This window comes from Nyctereutes procyonoides, unplaced genomic scaffold (assembly GCF_905146905.1).
Source record: "Nyctereutes procyonoides isolate TBG_1078 unplaced genomic scaffold, NYPRO_anot_genome, whole genome shotgun sequence".
NCBI classification, from domain to species: domain Eukaryota; kingdom Metazoa; phylum Chordata; class Mammalia; order Carnivora; family Canidae; genus Nyctereutes; species Nyctereutes procyonoides.
The window spans coordinates 5,944,453-5,965,179 of NW_026575132.1; the positions used below are offsets into that span (position 1 = coordinate 5,944,453).

The window sequence follows — 20,727 nt, forward strand, 5'->3', positions numbered from 1 at the left end:
AGTTAGAAATAAGTTGGAATAAGATGTAAACTTATTTCAAAGCTTATCAAATAATTTCTTACCAATAGATTACCATGTAAGATCTATGTTAAAAAGAATGCTCAGCTGAAGACACTGGGAATCACTAAAAAAATAAAAATCCTTACCAATCTTTAGGTTAGAGACTTTTAAGACTCTGAAAAGCAGAAGGAAAAACAAAACTGAAAGCTACCAAGTGGGGCCAGCAGTTTTTTACTTTGTTAAGATCTATTAAAGTTCTGTCAAATAACTGAAGAATCATGATACTGTTGGATGCCTCATTCAAGTAGATTAAATCCTCTAGTACCTCCAATGGAGGAAATGTAAAGATATGTAAAATTCCTGTAAATAATACTGTGGTGTGAAGAGCAAAAGCAGAAATCTTCTTGAGTCTCCTTTTTGTTTTTGTTTTTTTTTGTGGGGGGTGGGGTACCCTGACAGGAAGAGAAACTAATTAGCAGCGTGTGTGTGCGCGCGCGCGCGCGCTGGGCCTAGAGCTAGTGGGAAAGAAAGAAAGAAGATAGAGTTCCCCTTATTTTGTGGTTAGCAAAAGAGGAGAGATTTGGGTTCTTTTATTTTGTTTTGTGGTCAAGAATTTCTAAGATCTCTCAGTGGACAACTGAGGAGTTTATTTCTACAATATTATTAACTAAAACTTCTTACTTGAGACTATCCAGTGGACCATGGATTACAGAGTGGATGCCGTAATATACAAATATGCAAAATGAGATAGCTCATCTAATTTCTATAATTTTCTTGTGACTGAGAACAGAATGCTTATCAGGTTGGGAAAGGCACTAAGACTTGCATTAGATGTTAACTACTGTGAAACTGGGATTTCTGCGTAGGCAATGTTTATAGTCATACTAGAAAAATTACATGTAGCCTTTAGCCTTTAGAGACTTTAGACAATAATGACAATTTTAAAGCTATGAGAGACTGACAGGAGATGGGGAGTGAATGAGATGGGGAGAGGAGATTATAAAGTACAAACTTCCAGTTATAAAATAAATAAGTCATGGAGATGCAATGTACAGCATGGCAACTGTGGTTAATAATATTGTATTGCCTATTTGGAAGTTGCTAAGAGAGTAGATCTTAAAAGTTCTCATTATAAGAAAAAGATTCTGTAACAATGTATGGTGATGGTTCTTAACTAGACTTATTGTGGTGATCATTTCACAATATATACAAATACTGAATCATTATGTTGTATGCCTGAAACTAATATAATGTATATCAATTATGCTTCAATAAAATAAAAGATATGAGAGACTAAGAACGTAAGAATTGATAATTTGTTTTCAAATCAACAAAAATCTCTCTCTCTCTCTCTCTCTCTCTCTCTCTATATATATATATATATATACACACACACATTCACTATATGCAGAGTACTATTCTTGATATTTAAGCAGTAAAGAGGAGACATAATGAGTTGAATAAGATCCATATTTGCAAGGAACTTATAATTTAGTTCGAAAATAGAGTATAAGTAAGTCAAATTATAACACAAAAGTCACATAACCAAAACAGCATAAAGGACCATGTGATACACTACATAATTATCAATTAGTGTCTAAAACAGTGGTTATTACACCTGGATGAGCTACTGGACTTAGATGAAGAGGTTTTAAGATATTAAACGCTTGAGCTGTCCCCTGAACCTCCTGAATTAAATTTCTGGACAGGGTGTAGGAGGATACAGGGTGTAAATTCAGAGAAGAGAGAAGGGTTGAGAGAGAGAAGACCTGACATTTTATACTTTACAAAGCTCCCCAGCTGATACTCATGAAAAGTTTGGTACAACTAAGTACAGTAGTATTGGAGAATCACTGTTGTGGGCCAAGATGGCACCAATGGAAAAACATATTTCTACCAATAAAGATGGCATATGAACCAAATGAGCTTTGAGTTATGTCAAATTTTAAGTAGAAATTTGTATCTTTTTCCATCTCTGCTGATGCCTACAACAATGAGGTTGAGAAATACTAGCTAGATCTTGAAAGCAAGAGCTCACAGTACAGCTGTGAGGCTTCAAGTAAGGGTATCTTGCATTGAGTTTTAAAGGAAAGACCTTCTTTGCCAAATGCACAAGAGAAAAACTTGCCAGGGAACAGGAACAGCATGTATTCAGGAAAGTAAAACTGGGCTTAAGTGTGATGCATTGAAGAGCTGTTTAGAAGAGAGGGTTAATGCAGGGGAATACTGGACGGTGAGGAGTATCAGAGTCCTTCCTTGGGTTCCACTATGTTTTTATTAAAAAAATGTAAATACTGAGCCTAGGATTTTATAAGTCTCAATTCAGTAAACTCTGTTACATTTGTTTACTTAAACTAATTCAGAGTTAGTGTCTTATTATTTTCATTATAATCTGCACATCAAGGATGTATCCTTGGCCATGAATTTTTGTTTCTTTTCATATATATTCTTTAAAAGGGTTCTAGGTTCTTTTGTCACTCTTATTCAATCTTTATAATTAATAGATAAAAGCCAGGACTACAATGACCTGGTTGTTAATAACATAAAGTATTTGTGCACAAGATACCTTTGGTTAGACTGCCAGAAAGAAAGAGTGAATTTCCAAGATGATGGTCAGTGTTACTGAAGATTCAATAGTTAGGGCTTGTGGAACTTGAACCAAATACCAATACTACAGTTACCTGAGTGAATGATTCCTGGTAAGATCAGGTTGACGCTCCTGCAGAATTTCAAAGATGTTGGGTTGGCGCAGAAATGCAACAATCTTGTCATTGTAAGCTGAAAAAATCAGAAATTGTAACAATACTTTAAAAATCTGTTATTAGGTTTATGTACATAAATCCAAACTTAAAAGTCTGTTTTTTGGTTAAATTCTTTGTAATCAAAGTCATAGTTTGGAGCTACTAGCGATGCTTAAATTCCAAATTGTGTCTACCTGTTATAGGACTTTTGGACTTAGATCTAGTAGGTCTGATGTAAGCACTAATTAAACTCATCCCATAAGACATATTTATTATCAAATTTCAGGAAGAGATCACTAACAAGATTCTAGATATTGATTGTTTTTAACTATTGCTTTACCAAAAATCTCATAAGCAACTGTTAGAAATGGAAAACCATCTTCTGATTAAATATCAGCCATTCACAGAGATAGACAGCATAAGAGTTGCCCAAATACAATAGTGGTCTGAAAACCAAAGATATTGATAAAAGAAATTGAAGATGACACAAATGAATGGAAAGGTATAATATGCTCATGGATTGGAAATATTAACACTGTTAAATGTACATATTCCCCAAAGTACTCTACAGACTCAACAAAATTCCTATCAAAACACCAACAATGTGGTGCCTGAGCGGCTCAGGTGTTTAAACATCTGCCTTCAGCTCAGGTCATGATCGCAAGGTCCTGGAACAGAGCCCTGCATCAGGCTCCCTAATTAGCAAGAAGCCTGCTTCTTCCTCTCCCTCTGCCCCTACCCCACTGGTGCTCTCTTTCTTGGTCTCTCTCAAATAAATAAATAAATAAATAAATAAATAAATAAATAAATAAATAAAATCTTTAAAAAAAAACATTTTTTTTACAGAACTAGAACAAACAATCTTAAAATTTGTATGGAACCACAAAAGACCCATAATAGCCAAAATAATCTCAAGAAAGTATAATAAGAGGTATCACAATCCCAGATTTCAAGCTAAACTACAAAGCTATAATAGTTAAAAATAGTGTGGTACAGGCACAAAAATAGACACACAGATCAACAGAATAGAATACAGAGCCCAGAAACATACCCATGCTTATATGATAAAGTAATCTATAATAAAGGAGGCAAGAATATACAGTAGGGAAAAAACAGTCTCTTGAATAAATGGTACTAGAAAAACTAGGTAGTTATATGCAAAAGAATGAAACTGGCTCATTTTCTTACACTATCCACAAAAAATGAAATCAAGATGGATTAAAGACCTAAATGTAAAACCTAGAGCCACAAATTCCTAAAAACAAAACAAAACAAACATGGACAGGAATCTCTTGATCATTGGCCCTAGCAACATTTTTCTGATATGTCTCCTCAGGAACAAAAACAAAAGCAAAAACAAACTCTTGGGATTACACCTAACTAAAAAGCTTTTACATAGCAAAGGGAACATAAAAAAAATGAAAAGGTAATATACTAAACATCAGGGGAACATATTTGCAAATCATATATCCAATAAGAGGTTAATATCCAAAATATATAAAGAATTCATTTAACTCAACACCAGAAAACAAATAATCCCATTGGAAAATGGGCAGAGGACCTGAATAGACATTTTTCCAAAGAAGACATACAGACAGCCAACAGATACATGAAAAGATGCTCAAATCAAAGCCACAGTGAGATATCACCTCACATCTGTTAGAATGGCTAGTATCAAAGACAAGAAATAACAAGTGTTGGCAGGGATGTGGAGGAAAAGGAACCCCTGTTTACTGTTGGTGGGAATGTAAACTGCTGCAGTCATTATGAAAAATAGTATGGAGGATCCTTGAAAAGTTAAAAACAGACATATCACATGCTCTAATAATTCCACTACTGGATATTGACCTGAAGAAAAAAGCACTAACTCTAAAAAATATATCCATCTCTCTGTTCATTGCAGCATTATTTATAATAGCCAAGACAGGGAAGCAACATAACTGTCCACTGATAAATGGATGAAGATGTGATTTTGTATATAATTCTATATATAACAGAATATTACTCTGCAATAAAAAATAACAAAATTTTGCCATTTGCAACAAAGTGAATGGACCTAGAAAGTGTTATCCAAGTGAAATGAGTCAGGCAAAGAAAATTTTGTGTGATTTCATTTATGTGTGGTCTCTAAAAAAACAAAACAAATGAACAAACAAAATCAGAAATAGACTCTTAAATACAGAGAACAAATTGATGGTTGCCAGAGGAGAGAGGGCTGAGAGGACAGACAAAATAGTTTAAGGGGATCAAGAGGTGCAAATTTCCAGTCATAAAATAAATAAGTCATGGGAATGAAAAGTACATCACAGGGAGTATAGTCAATAATATTGTAATAATTCTGTATGGGATATACACTGAGTAAAGTATAGAATTGTGGAATGTTGTACACTGGAAACTAATATAACATTGTATGTCTAGGTCAACTATACTTCGATTTACAAAGAAACAGTTGTCGGCAACAGCTACTACCAAAATGTAGAGGACAAACCATTCTCAAATTTTATGTGGAAATAAATGCCATTTTGTCACACGTAGCTATTTACCAAACCAACTATACCAACAGGTACAACATAATTGTTGTATATCATCAAACTATGTATATAACATCAAAAGAAAATAAAAAATGTATTTTTGTCAAACTGGCTAATGTCCACAGTTTTTTAAAATAAATTTTAAAATAGTTCATTACAATTCATTAAGGGCTCTAATAATTTATTCCTCTTTTGTCAAGAAAACCAATTTGTTTACTTAAGATTATTCATCTTGATTATATCTGATTCTAATCAGAAATATAGATAGATTTCACCCACAGAATTAAACACATAGATTCTCAAACATCAGTGATCCTAGTTCAGTCAACGCTCTTGTGTCCATAAATATGATCAAGGAACATGCTTTACTTTAACAAATGGCCAAATAAAAGAAATACAACATTCTAAACATTTGCCAGTTCAAATTTCAGCTGCATCATGCTGCCTATGCATATGTATTTTAGTTAAATGTGAATAAAAGTCTTAAAATACTACCTGCTAACATGGAAACCCATTGTCAAATCTGAAGTGTACCTAACCACACATTTCATCCTACGTAAATAATGAGATCACTTAAATTTTTTTTTTAAGGAAACACTTTTACAACTGAAATTTTGTCAGTGGGTCTTTACATTCTATCTACAGAGACTAGATAACTTTGTGAGCAACAATTTTATAAGATTTTTAAATTCTCTGTGCAATAGTATCCTATTCATAACACCATGATAAAATAGACTGTTAGGTTTGGATCCAAGATTTCTTCTTGTCCAGTGTTTGTCAAACTTCTTTAGTTAAATAATGGATGGGAATTACTTTATATTTCATGTTAAAGTCTTCCTTAAGGAAGTGAAAACTCTGAGATAAAAACAGACAAATGGAGAGCTATTCAAATTTAAGATGATGCAGGGGGCCCATATGGCCTGCTTTAGGGCTCCAGGTATGAAAACTGATCTACTCCAACCTTACCATGTGAATAAAAAAGTTGTTCTTTAGGCCTATTTGCAATTAATTTTTTTTTTAATTTCACAAGTTTGGAGGCTCTTGCTGCCTTGTATTTGCTACAAATACACAGCTCTTTACCAAAATTTTAAGAATGTGGCATCATCGATCTCCTATTATCAGGCTACAGTAGGTTCACACAACTATTTAAATTTGGTCCCAAGCATTAGATAGATACTAAGTATATGCTTGTCCAATGCTGAATTTGAAATGACCACATAATATATTTGCCACAAGAGCTTATTTTTCTTTACTTCAACCATCTAATAGGACAGCTCTACTCAGAAAAGGTAGAGTAATATAAAAAGAAATCTCATCCTGTAGGATTTTATATGACATGAGTACTTTGCAATTCCAATCAGTTTCTTAGGGATAATGCAACAGTTTCTCATTACCGGGCAAAAGTAGCAGGCTGACAACAGGGAAGTATTGGCACAGAATGCATGATTCACACTGATATGAAAAGTGAAAATAAAGATTTCTGGAAAGGGATGACATACCCACTGGAACCATATCCTGGTACTGTGGCCTACTGACTGTATTGAATGTACTTGATGGCCTGGGAAGAACTGGTGGTCCTGTATGTCGAGAATCTTCTCCTACCTGCAAATAGAAGGATCCTTTATGTTCTGCACCAAGACCCGGACTGGCTTAAATCAGCACACCAAGCCTAGTTGTTCAAAATACTTGACAATGAGCATTAAATACCAACTGATCAGAACAGAAGGCAGCTGAGGAGCTGACATGGGGCTCTCAAAAGCTCTGCTTTAGTGGTTGAACTGAACCCCCACGGGTTGGGGCACACATATCCTTGACAGAGGCCCAGGCAGTGACTATGTACCAGGTGGTAACAGAAGTAGTTCCAGATGGGAACAATTATCGGGGCTGTAGAAGCTAACCAGCAGACCTGTTTGTCAGGACTAACCTCTGTTTTGACAGAACAAAACCCTGCAACAATACATCGATCGGAGAGAGAACTTGGGAAGTATCAATGCCAGGTTACCCCTTCTTTCAGACAAGGCAGGTCAGGGGAATCCCTGCTCAATGGAGGCTAAAGAGCAGCTGGCTTCGTGTGGGGTTCTGAGTTGGTGTGTTTTCTCCTTAGAAGCAATTTTACATGCCTGTTAGAGCACCCCGTACAACAGCTCTTTCTGGTTTGAACCTCCCACACCAGGGAACTAATCACAGCAGATGTGAAAGAGTTAAATAAGGTTGCCCCAACCTGAATTATTTATTGTACCTATTCTAGATTTAGAAACTCATACAAATGAGTAGATCAACAAAAATGCCCATTAATAGTCCAATCAGTATACGCTAACATTGCTTTAGCTTGTGTTTTAGCAAACCCCCTGCAGTATTACAGAAGTCTATTCAGACAACAGTAGAGAGGAAGTATCAGAGAGTAAGAGAAAAATAGGCAAAATAACATGCTGGATTTATAAACTGTGGCTTTAAAAACAGAGCTTCTACTCCCACCCATCCAAACCTTCACCACCATTTTATCACCTTGTTATCTGTTAGGTGTTTGGTGAGGGTTTTTCTAAAGGCCCTAAAACTAAAAACACGGTTCCCATTCTACACTGCTTGCCTATCCTTCAAGAATGCTCCCACTCATTCTTCACAGTGTAGTTCAAACAGCCTCTCCTTGATGAAGCCTTCCCCTCCGATCAAGCTGACTTTAAATGCTCCCTTCTCTGAGCTCCCACAGCACTTGGTACACATTTTTTAAGCAGCTGCCATTATGAATGTCATATACATAAAGCATTTTCATACATAGTTGTATTCATTTGTATTATGGTTAGTTTTATCTATTTTCTCCTTAATAAAAACAAGGAACGTATGCTATTTGTATCCTTCACACCAACCACTATGTTTCTACACTGCAAGTGTTTGGTAAGAATTATCTTGTTGGATGGCAGATACAATTAAAATTTCTACTACCTGTTAATATTTGCTAAATGAGTATAAGAGAGTGGGTGGAAAGACTTCTGTGTTTGACGAGAAATTTCTCACTCTGCTTCTTTTGAATTATCGGCTTTGAAGAGTAAAGTCAGCCACTCTCAAGAGGAGACTCGATCATTAACCAACCTTGTTTGTCAGTACAGAACTTATTTCAATATGCGAACATATACTTGCCCTCCTGTCAATATGTGGTCATGCATCATTATTTTCCAGAACAGCCAACTGTCTTCCCTTCAACACCCCACTTCTTCAAACCAGACTGTCAGACAGTGGGCAAGGCCAGATAAATGTGTGTAGCACTACAGAATGTGCAGGCTTCCCACAGCTGTGCCAGAAAGCCCATTCCTGTCAATGGTCTGACAAGGCTGGGGCTAACTGCTGAGTTTGTATGAGGTTATCTCTGTTCCATTATTCAGTCTCCATCAGCAGGAAGAGCTATCTTCATTTAAATTTGAAGGTATAGCTTAGGATTCCTCTACCACAACAGGCTACTACTAGACCATGAAAATAACTCAGGTTCTGAGGCAGAGGAATTGAAAGAAAAAGGAAGGTGTCTGCTGCTAATCTTATGCATGTAGTCCTGACCAGGCCCAGCAGCCAGCTCCATACTGTGAAGTCAAGATAAGGCAAGTGGCTAAAGTACACTGGCCTTGTGATAAAGTCAGGCAGGGCCCTAATTATGGTATGCATCACACACAAGGTCCAAAGGTGAGAGAACTGTTCTGCTTTTCAGATGAATGCTGTTAGCATCATCCAGTTCACCCCTAATGGTTTCCATGGCAGCAAAGTAAAGATTTATTACTCATAAAACATAAATATTTTTGTGCATACTTCATCCTGCAATAGATTTATATATCACTTTTATATGCACTTCTCAAGTATGCTCTTCTATGTCTGCACTTAGAATCAGCAAACACACAAGTATGTAAATCATGAGGGGAAATTCCAAGAATAGAATTCTGATGAATCAAATCCAGTTATTTATCGCATTCATAATTTTTCTTATAAGAGAGGCTACAAAGATATTCGACCTACAACATAACACTGAAAATATAATATGCACGCAGACATGGAAAAGAATCTTAATTCTTTTTGCCTGGGTAAATTTTTAGAAATAATGCATACCAAGCGATGATACACATTCAAAGAATAACCAGGATTAAAGAGAAAAAAAAGTTGACCTAAAACATTCCTTTTATTTAAGCTGCTAAAGTAAAAGGAAAACAGGAAGTGATTATTTCATTTTTTTCTTTTTTTTTGGTTAAGCTATTTGAGAGCCCCCACGTGGTTACCACAGGTCACTGCAAGCCAGCAAGGTAGAGCTTGGTAGAGCTTTCAGTAATTTTTAATTCTGCCCATTTTCTCTGGGCTCTTAGAGTAGTACATGAATCAACTCTCATTTATAGGGTGATTTTACAGAATATTAGTGAGGACACCACAACCCCAGAGCATTGGCTGAAGATTTTAATGCAATCCAGCAACCCTCGCGCAGAAAACCTCTCGGTATATAACTACAATTTAGCCCATTATAAGTTACATTTAGATCGTTTTGCAGTTCATAAGCATAATGATTGCGTGTTCAGTTATGTGATGTCCGCCTCTCTCAAACCTTGTTTTGACCTCTGCCCATTTTACCATTGGGTCATGAAAAAAACTTACATTTATTTTTCCTATGAAGCTACCTTCAGATATGCAAAAGGGTTTACCATGATCCTCTCCTGAACAGTTCATAACATTGAGAGTTTTCTCTCATCATCTCCCGATTGTAAAAAAACTCTCAATTCTTTCATCTTTCCTGATATACCTGTCTTTTAAAATTTGCAAATTAGGTTCTGTGTATTCCCAGAGAAGCCCTGTCAACATTCCAACACGTCTCAGTCTCCAAAGGCTAATCTCCAAATCAAACTGGAAAAACAAGACAATAATAAGAAGCCAGCCCACTGCCATAGCCACCATGTCCACATGGCTTCCACGAAGGCCCAGGCCCTTCCCGGGGGTATGCGGTGTGGGACTCACCTCGCCTGCGCTGTGGCTGCGTTGCCTGGTCAGGTGCTGCCGATGAACCAGCGCGCTCGTGGGTCTACTGCTCTGGAGTGGGAGCCGGGGGTCGATAAAAGTGGTGGTGCGGGAGTTGTGGTCGACAAAAAATGCCTAGGAAACAATCCCCTCGGTCAATAGTCAAATTCATGCCACACGCTTGTCTTAGCTGATCCATCATTTCACACACTCAGGAAAAGACTCACTTTCGTCTAATGATCTTAGCTCCGTTTTCTCAATGTTAGTCTTTGGGGAGCATTATTCCTGATTTTAGGAAATACTCTGAGAGATAGTCTTCAAAAATGGGATCTTAGAGAGGAGTCATATGAAAGGACATTTGGGCTTCTCTTAACTGGGGCTCTTTAAGCTCTTCGGGCTGCTATTGATGGTTACTACGAAGTTCTTAGCACCTGAAACTTCAACATCACTGACTTCTTTCCTTCTCCTACACTGTCAGCCTCCAGACTCCCCTCTTTCCCCAGGGTAGTGTCTCCTCCATTTGTCCCATCCCAGTCTGCTGACCATCCTATTATTTCAGGGCCTTCTCTTACACATATAAGTATTAATAGTCTTCAGTTGTTCCACATCTCTACAACCTTATTCATTTAACCAGTACCTCAGTATCAGAATATTCTCTCTAAATGCTTTGATTACATCACTGCTCCAATCCAAAGCTTCCACTGGCTACCCATTATCTAAGAAAAAACATTCTGACTCTTTGGCAGTTTTCCGAGATTTTAAAATCTCCTTCCCATTTGCTTTTTCCAGTTTAATCAGTGATCACACATTCCATACAAATTCTATCACCTACAATGACTTTGAGCAAGCCACTTAAGTTCTCTGAGCTGTGGATTTCTTATAAAAACATATCTCCCTCATTTATAATAAACATTTCTCCCCCTTACAATATGAAAGGAGGAAGGAATCATGTCTATGGGTTTACTGCAGAATCCTTGATGACATCACAAAACACCATAAACCGTTTCCTTCACTGTTGCAGTAAGGGCTGCATATAATGTGGAAAACCCTTTTAAAATTCATTTTCTTTGTTAAATTCTGAAGCTCTACACTAGCTTAATTTATTGTTGTCATTAGGAGCCAAATGGTATAAGTCTTCAAAGTAAAATTTGCTCTAGGTAATAACAAAGCCCATTATCCCAAGGACAATTAGGAAATGTAAGTTTTCCATGAGCAGATAAAGTTTATTAGGTCATCAAGATAAAAGGATTATTAGGAGAGCCGGGAGACATACTACCTTTAAGTCAAGTGTCAGGGCACATGATATATGCCAAATAACCCAAGTAAAAAAGAACTGACTTCTCAAACTGATGGAGCTCGGTTCACTACTTTAAAGACTAGGTATGAAAACACCGAGGCAAATCCCAGGTTTAGATAAAAAATTTGTGTCAATTAAAAAAATTAGGGGATCCCTGGGTGGCTCAGCGGTTTTGCGCCTGCCTTTGGCCCAGGGCGCGATCCTGGAGTCCCAGGATCGAGTCCCGCATCGGGCTCCCGGCATGGAGCCTGCTTCTCCCTCTCCTCTGCCTGTGTCTCTGCCTCTCTCTCTCTCTCTACGTCTATCATAAATAAATTAAATAATAATAATAATAATAATAATAATAAAATTTAAAAAAATCACCTTCCCATTATGAAACAAAATATTTCTGTATATACATAATCAGCAAATAGGAAAAACAATTTGTAGGTAGCTCCCAAATAAGGAAAAAAAAATTCTTTGTAAGGAAATAACCTCAAGCAGTAGATGGACTAGAAAACAAAGCAGGGAAATATACTGATTGAGAATCCTCATCAGTCCCTTCTTTCAATATCTGATTTCCAGGTACAAAGACTGAATGAAGTGGAAGTCTTATAGGAGATGATGTCATCAGCCTCACGTCCCTGGGTAATGCTCCTTTTTTCCTAACATGTCAGGTGGAATATTTGTCTTCTCTGATCTTGTAAAAACAAACAAACAAAAAAAACAAAGAAAGAACCCCACAAAAACCCCACCATCAATAAATTCTATTTGGCTTATTTGGCAGGTTCTCGTCCCAAATGTCACACTGGTCCCTGTTTGATTTGGGCTTCTAATATGCTTGTGCATCATTTCTGCCACTATACAAAATGTCATAAAATAGAAGTTAAACTATTTTTACAAATGGTCATTTCAAAATAATAGATATCATAATCAGCCACATATATTTATGAAATTAAGATTAAGTTTCTATTACTAAAACAATAATATAAACCATATTTTTTAAGGGAAAAATAAAAAGAGTACTAAAATAGAATCGCCTATTTACTCTACCTAATTTCTTAGGAATGTTTTGAAAGGGATGGGTAGTCATTTAGAGGTAACAATGATGCACTTGTAATTATAAGGACAAATGGGTGTGTACATCTAGGTCAGCTGTGATTTACATGTAGTGTCATAGTATAATTTGATGTTAAGAGGCTTGTCTAAAACCAATTCTCTAAAGAATTACACAGTAACTGCCTCAAGGGCAAGGACTCTTTCTTACTCACTCTGTTATCCCCAATAGCTTTTGAGACTGAATCTGAGGAAAAGATGGGGGGAGCTTAGTAAATAATAAAATTCTAATTTGCTAATATCTTGACCAAAAGTACAGAGAGACAGCTCACAATGAACTAATCAAGTCATAAAAGTCACATTCTTTTACATAAGCATAAAAATACTTAAAGATAGTAAAAAAGTAAATGAGATATGTGTGCATATGTGTGTTTGTGTGTGTATGTGTGCTAGGTGAAAAGCACGGAGAGCTAAAGATTATAAAACCACAGATACGATAGAAGTTTTTAAAACATCCCAATATAGATATGGGTAAACTACCAAGTTAAAACTTGAGAAGTGGGAGGCAAAGTACTAATTAAATGGTTGGGATCTAGAGAAAGACAAGGCTGGTTCTGAGCATTAGGTCCACCACTTACTAGTGACATAACCTTGGGCAAACTACTCAACTTTTTTAAACCACAATTTCTTTTCTGTGAAATGGCGATAATGACTCTGACATCAAAGAAAAGGCAAATGAGATGGTTCTTATAAATTTTTTAACACAGTGCCTGTGACCTCTTAAATGTTACTATTATTAGTACTAATAATAAGTTTTAACTTCTAAGACATTTTTCCCAGGATCACAATACTTCTTTCTACATTCCATATACAAGGCTCAAAAAACTAGAGAACTAGTGAAACTGGACTTCCTGAGCTCCTTATTAAGTATGTGTGGCCCAGACTAAGTTATGGCCAATGAGATGTAAACAGAATATCACATGATACTTCTGGAAAACCTCCTTACAAGGAAATATAATTGCCAGAGCTCCAGCAGCCATATGGAACCATAAAGCTAGAAGATGACTGAGCAAAAAATGGAAGAGGCCGGGGCTCTCACAACTTAAGACATCACCTTAAGAGCCCCAGACTGCCTACTTCTGAACTCCTTTATGTGAATGAATTAAATCTTGCATATTAAACTTTGTATGGGTTTCTATCACAATACAGCTAGAACAAATCCTACCTGATACACTGAAGTCTATGCAATGCAGAGCAAACATGGCCTTTCTAAAATTCAAAGCACAGAAGAACACATCACCACCAACAATCACCATTATAAATAAAGATTTTCAGTATTTGATAAATAATGATATATCTCATTGTTGTTTGCCTTCAGTATAGTTAGGTAATAGTTCTCATTTAAGTGAGATGTATAGTTGGGAATCTATAAAGCTGGGATTTGAACTTCTTTCTACTGACTGTAAAGCCCAATGAGTAGTACCTCTTTCCCCTCGGTCTCCTCTTCATATGTCTTTTTGTTTCCATTCTTTCTGCTCCTTATCTTTTTCCTTTTTTCCATTCTTTCTGCTCCTTATCTTTTTCCTTTTCATGTTCCTACCACTCTCCTCATACCTTACATTGTACATGATTTTAGCGAGCACTTAAGTATTTATTAAATTAGGTTGGCAATAACAGCCCCTTACAGTGCTGGGCCTTAACACTGTTTCATTACTGAAAAGGCTGCTACCAATGTCAGATAGTAAACTGTACCTACTCTCCACAATTTGCATCACTGACCAGTTGGAGGCTTGGCTATAGCTGGGGAATAGGTGCTATTTGCATCCCACAAAGGGTTTATTTAGTTACAGAGTCAAATAGAATGTGCAGACTGTTTACACACACTTTTTAAGTCTGCCAAGTACTTGAAGAGAAAGGTCTTGATTAAGGCCTCTATCAAAATCATATCACTAGAGCACTAAGAGAATGAAGCACAAAAAACAATTTCTTGGCACACATTTTGCCTTTGCCCCACCCACTGTGTGACCATGGACAGGTTTCCTCGGTGCTTTGCTTTATCCATGTAAAGGGGACTACTTAAGTCACAGTTAAGTTGTGAAAAAATGTATTCTACTTTAAAATAGAGAAAAGCATAGAAAAAATTACTGTAAATTTTAGGTTTGCCATTTTTATTTGTGACACACAAACCAATTATGTCAGAAAAGTGGATCACTTTCCCACAGGATATCCTAAGTAGTTCAAGCCAGTAATGAAGTTGACCTAGTACTTTTTTTTTTTTTTAATTTTGGGTCATTTTTTTATGTCACCATCTTGAATAGCCTGCCTTTATTTATGAAAATATTTAACACATATTAATAAATTCTGTGTGGATAAATAGCATGCTGAGAATGTAGACTACATGAAAAAAACAATTGTATCCCAAAATGGGTCTTTTTCAGATTAGCCAGAGCAAAGCAAATTTTGAACAACATAGATTCCCTACTGTTAAGTTTTATTAAGTAAATTGACTCAAGCTTCACAGTGCTGGACCAACTAAGACTAACAACACAGTCAAAAACTGAAAGGAATGCAAATACACAAACTCAAATCTCATTTGAAGAACTTCTTCCCTTTCATTGCTTCAGGGCATGGTCGAGTCAGGAAATACGGGCTGGTTGGAGCCAAGTGGTATTTTAGTGAGGCCAAACAAAATACACTTCTCTCTTTACACAATTCTTTCTTTTTATTTTTTTAAGCGTCTATTATTTTAAGAAAAGAAAAAGCCATCAGTATTTGTGAAGAAATACCAACCCCAGGCTCAACAAATCTAAGTTACAGAAGTTTGAAATTGTTTCCAGTTAACATTCTGCTAAACCCGGAATTCACATTAAAAGATCATATAAACAAAATAAAACAAGCACTTGTAACTATGCTACACAAAGAAGATCAGATCTTCTATCTTCTTCTATTAAGCTATCAAAAAAGCAGGCGGTCCAAGATGGTGGCACAGGAGGATCCTCAACTCACTTCCTCCCACCGGCACAACAAATCTACAGCTACACACAAAACAGTTCCCTCGGAAAAGAACACGAGAACTAGCTGAACAGCCACTCCACAACAAAGGATAAAAGGGTCACATTGAGATGGGTAGGAGACGCAGAGAACTTGCCAAAAATTCCACCCCCAGTGGAGAAACCATTGGGAGGGGTCTCACAAAAAAGGAACTTCTCTGTGAGGGGCTTTGCCTATTATCAGGCACCCCAACCATTGAGACCTGCACTGGAGAGACAAGCTCTCAAAATATCTTGCTTGGAAAACCAACCAGACTTACAACCAGAGGAACCACAGGGCTGTAGGGAATAGAGATTCTGCTCTTAAAGGGCTTGTGTGCAGACTCACTTGCCTTGGGATCCAGCACAAAAATAGCAGTTTGGAAAGAGTGCCTAGGCCATATGTGAAGATTATTTATTAATCTCAAAGCATATGCCAAAGGGCAAAAGCTTGTTGGGACTCTCTCCAGGAACTGAGGTACTCGTGGGTGTCATTTTTGCACTCTCAACTTATCTTGCTAAGGCCAACCCTCCAAACCCGACCCTGCCCTATTCCCTCACACTGCTACCACTACTGGCCAGAGGCAGCAGGTGAGTACCCTATCTGCTTCCCAGCTTTCCCCACAGCTCCCCAAAGCCAGTGGGTGTGGGCAGCCCACACAGGGAATAACCACTGAATACCAGGATCTTGCAGCAGGAGAAATTGGATTTCTGGACCCCATGAGTTGTAACAAATGGAGAGGCAGCTTGACAGTCAAGAACTAGGGCAAGTTTAATATATAGATGGCCAACAGGCACATGAAAAGATATCCATCACTAACCCTCAGGGAAATACGCATCAGAATCATATTGTGATATTATTTCACACCAGTCAACACAGCTAATATAAAAAAAAAAGACAAGAAATAAGTGTCAGTGAGGATATGGAAAAATGTACTGCTAGGGAATATAAATTGGTATGGCCATTGTGGAAAACATATGAAGGCTCCCCCCAAAATTAAAAAAACAGAAGTGCCATATGATCCAGCAGTTCCACTTCTGGGTATCTACCCAAAGAAAATGGAACACTAATTCAAACAAAATATATGCATCCTCATGTTTACTGTACCATTATTTACAATAGCCAAATATGGAAATAATCTACATGTCCAGTGATGGGTGAATGCACAAGATGTGGTATATGTATATACAATGGAATATTCAGCCATAAGAAAAGAATGAAATCTTGCCATTTGTGGCAGCCTGAATGGACCTTGAGGGCATTATGCTTACTGAAATAAGTCAGAGAAAAAAAACATTGTATAATTTCACTTATGTGTGGAATAAAAAAAAGCAATAAAACAAAACTTATAGAAGCAGAAAACAGATTAGTGGTTGCTAATCTATTAGCAATCAAGAGATACAAACTTCTAGTTACAAAATATGTGTCATGGAATATAACGTATAGCATGATGCCTATAAACAATAATGTCGTATTGCAAATTTGAAAGTTGATAATAAATCTTAAAAGTTCTCGTCACAAATAAATGTAACTTTGTATGATGACAGATGGCAACTACACTCATTGTGATCATTTTGCAATGTATACAAATGTGAATCATTATGGTATACCTGAAACTAACATAATGTATGTCAATTACATTTCAATTTAAAAGAAAAGGAAAGCTATGGAGATAAGAACAATTTATAAATTAGAAGCACTGCATATTGAATCTGTTCTTACTTCTGACTTCTCAACTCTACAAAGTCTTAAAAATGCCCAAAAAAAGAGTTAATTGTAATCTACTTTAATTTTTATAAAGATTGTATTTACTCAGTCTCTCCCTTCCAAAATACAAATCTCTTCTCAGCTCCTGGCTCCCTCCCCCTAGTGTCTCTGCAATTATTAAGAATAAATATAGTATTCTTTTCTCTATATTGATATCCCAAACAGAATTTTTAGTAATAGAAGAAATGAAAAGGCTGAATGATGCTGTTTATTATAAGTAAAAAATAATCAAGCTAATGTTTTCCATCACTTGGTTCACTTGGAGGGAATGATCCCAAACATTCCATGACATCTGTATGAGTCACAAAAAAGTTAAAGCAGGTTATTTTGTTAAACTGCTATGATCAGAGACTTAGAGTTGCGAGGAGACAAAACAGGAATCCAATGGTGCTTGGGCTAGAGCTCTGGAAACAGATGGTCAGTTAGCAGATGTGGATAAGTACTATATTCGCAACACTTTAAATATAAAATGTTAGCAAAAGGATATTTTATGTGTTGGGAGTAGTGGTATTTTAGGTGTTGGAAATATAATAGGAGAGTCAGCGATATGCTGGGGTTGGCTTGCACCAGTACATGAGAGCTGATTGTGAGATTTTAAGGGAATATGCTGGCAGCCTGAAATGGGCTATGGTGGGAGAATTTACCCCATGGAAAAAAAGGCAAATGCTACAAATCAGCCCTCCTCCACACTTCCCCTGGAGAGCTGGTTTTTAAACATTGGCCATTAAACATTTAAACATCACTATAGAAGACTGAGGATGGTGTTATCCAAATCAGCCCATTTTAGATACAACAGAAAGTCACTGCCACGAAATTTTAAAATAGCATACTATATTTCATAAAGAAGATTCTGTACAGATCATGAAGATAACCATTTCAAAATAAAAGGCAAAGGCCATCTCCATACTTGGATAAATTCCTTCAAAATTCCATGAGTCTAGAATCATTCTCAGAAATACACTCACAAAACCAATCTCTGCTCTCTCCTCTCGTTCCCAAAGGTACTCTGTCCCAGAACTATTCTTTCCTGTTGCCTTCTATGTGTATTTATGTGAGTTAGCACTTAGTATAACACCTTTTTACCCCATTAAAAACTCAGCAAGAGATCATTTAAAATCCACGTTATTTACAAGTTTAGAACTTAATTCCATCTCCACCTAGACTGCTGTGTAACTTCAGGTAATTAAATCAGGTAACCACCACAAACAGGTACTGTTTCAAAACAATTAAAGAGATGTGCCACAAAAATAACAAATGTAGGGATCCCTGGGTGGCGCAGCAGTTTGGCGCCTGCCTTTGGCCCAGGGCACGATCCTGGAGGCCCGGGATCGAATCCCGCGTCGGGCTCCCGGTGTGTGGAGCCTGCTTATCCCTCTGCCTGTGTCTCTGCCTCTCTCTCTCTCTCTCTCTCTCTCTCTCTCTCTCTCTGTGACTATCATAAATAAATAAATAAATAAATAAATAAATAAATAAATAAATAAATAAATATTTAAAAAAAATAACAAATGTAGTCATCAAACTAACAAAAAGCATGATTTTCAAAGTGTAGAGCTTATCCTAAGGTATTATAGGGATTCACTGGAGACTTCCAAATATTAAGTTGCATTTTACTCATTGAGATGAACTTGACCCAATAAATTGTGGCTGATGGCTTCCTGTGGGATACAACCGAAATCTGTGTCATCACTAGGTCAACTTCTGTAGCCACGTTGGCTATTCTGGTCTGGTAAAATGAGAATCCTTAAGTAGGCTCAAATTGTGGTAACTTTCACTGTACAAATATTTGTTTTCTTCTAAAAAATCTATCCTCGTAACCATAACTGCTACTTGCCATGGTCATCTAAGTTGGGTATTTGGATCATTCTGCTAATTCAAACCTCCAATCTGATATCCAAAGTTACAAAGCACTAGGGTTACCAAGTTTGGATACAGAAATGGATGTCAATTTAGCTAGGGGGTATAGCATATGATTTATATAGGAAAAACACAAGAAACTATGGGAAAAGACATTTCCCTTTAAAATAAAAAGATGAGTAGCATTTTGCATTGTTATTTTAAAAATGATATTTATGGGGCAGCCCAGGTGGCTCAGCGGTTTAGAACGACCTTCAGCCCAAGGCCTGATCCTGGAAACCTGAGATCGAGTCCCATATCTGGCTCCCTGCATGGATCCTGCTTCTCCCTCTGCCTGTGTCTCTGCCTCTCTCTCTCTCTCTCTGTCTCATGAATAAATAAATAAAATCTTTTTAAAAAATGATGTTTATGATATATTACTTTTAAAATTCCAAGTTTCTTAGTATTTCAATTTAGGCCCATGTAGAATGACTTGGGGAAAATAACACTGCATGTTTGAGAGTACAAAACAAAGAGACGGGGGAAAAAGTTATTCCATATTGAATATCTGGAACATTCTTTTCTAAAAATTAAACCAAATGATAAGCCCATTATGTGAACTTAAGAAATAATAAGCTTTATAGTATTTTTCAAATTATTCATGCCATTTTACATCATTCTCCTGTTATTCTTAACCCTCTGCATTAGGGAGTCTACTGATAATACTCACTGACATGAGTCTGTGATGGTTTGTGTTACTTATTTATGTATGTATTTTTAATTTTTTTTATCTGACAGAGAGAGAGAGCTCACAAATTCTTGCACAAGTAGGGGGAGCAGCAGAGGAGAAGGAGAAGCAGGCTCCTGCCTGAGCCAAGAGCCCATTGCAGGGTTATATCCCAAGACCCCAGGATCATGACCTGAGCTGAAGGCAGACACTTAACTGACTCAGCCACTCAGGCACCCCTGATGGTTCATTTTATATGTCAATTTTACTGGGCCACCAGATACCCAGACATTTGGCCAGACACTAGGGGTGCGTCTGTGTGTTTCCAGATAAGGTTAACATTTGAATCAGTAGATAAAGTTAAGCAGACTGCTCTCCCTAATGTGGGCAGGCGTCACCCAATCAACTGAAGAGCTCCAAAGAACAAAAAGGCTGAGAAGATGTAAATCTGTCTGCCTAACTGAATTGGGATATTGGTGTTTTCTGGCTTCCAGACTGAGACTGAAACATAGGCTCTTCTTGGGTCTTGAGCCTGCCAGGTTTTAGATTAGAATTTACGTCATTAGCTCTCGTGTGTAACACACACACAAGCACACACAGAAAACACAGCTTACACAGAGTCTCTTAAAATTTGCCCATCACTTCTTCATAGGAATCAAACATACCTACCTGGTGTATTTCTGTCTCCATGACTTTACTTTGGGTGTTTTTCCTCCTCATCCCCTATTTTCTCTTCTCCATAAACCCTTTTTATCAAAATCCTGCTCACCATTCAAGGTTCTATTCTAA

At 37.0% G+C, this 20,727-nt stretch overlaps 1 protein-coding gene and 1 non-coding gene across 4 annotated transcripts in view; one reads left to right on the forward strand and one right to left on the reverse strand.

Annotated features, from left to right (window-relative positions):
• HECW2 (HECT, C2 and WW domain containing E3 ubiquitin protein ligase 2) overlaps positions 1 to 20,727 on the reverse strand; it is a 356,852-nt gene that overhangs the window by 67,707 nt on the left and 268,418 nt on the right. For all 3 annotated transcript variants that reach the window (XM_055345429.1, XM_055345430.1, XM_055345431.1), the window contains 3 exons: positions 10,250 to 10,384; positions 6,772 to 6,874; positions 2,682 to 2,778 (listed from right to left, as the gene is read on the reverse strand). In XM_055345429.1, the coding sequence (XP_055201404.1) occupies positions 2,682 to 2,778; positions 6,772 to 6,874; positions 10,250 to 10,384 (335 nt within the window). The remainder of the gene's footprint in view (positions 1 to 2,681; positions 2,779 to 6,771; positions 6,875 to 10,249; positions 10,385 to 20,727) is intronic.
• On the forward strand, positions 9,777 to 9,878 carry LOC129523105 (small nucleolar RNA U13). Its single transcript, XR_008667064.1, has one exon. It is a non-coding gene; the product is annotated as a small nucleolar RNA U13 (small nucleolar RNA).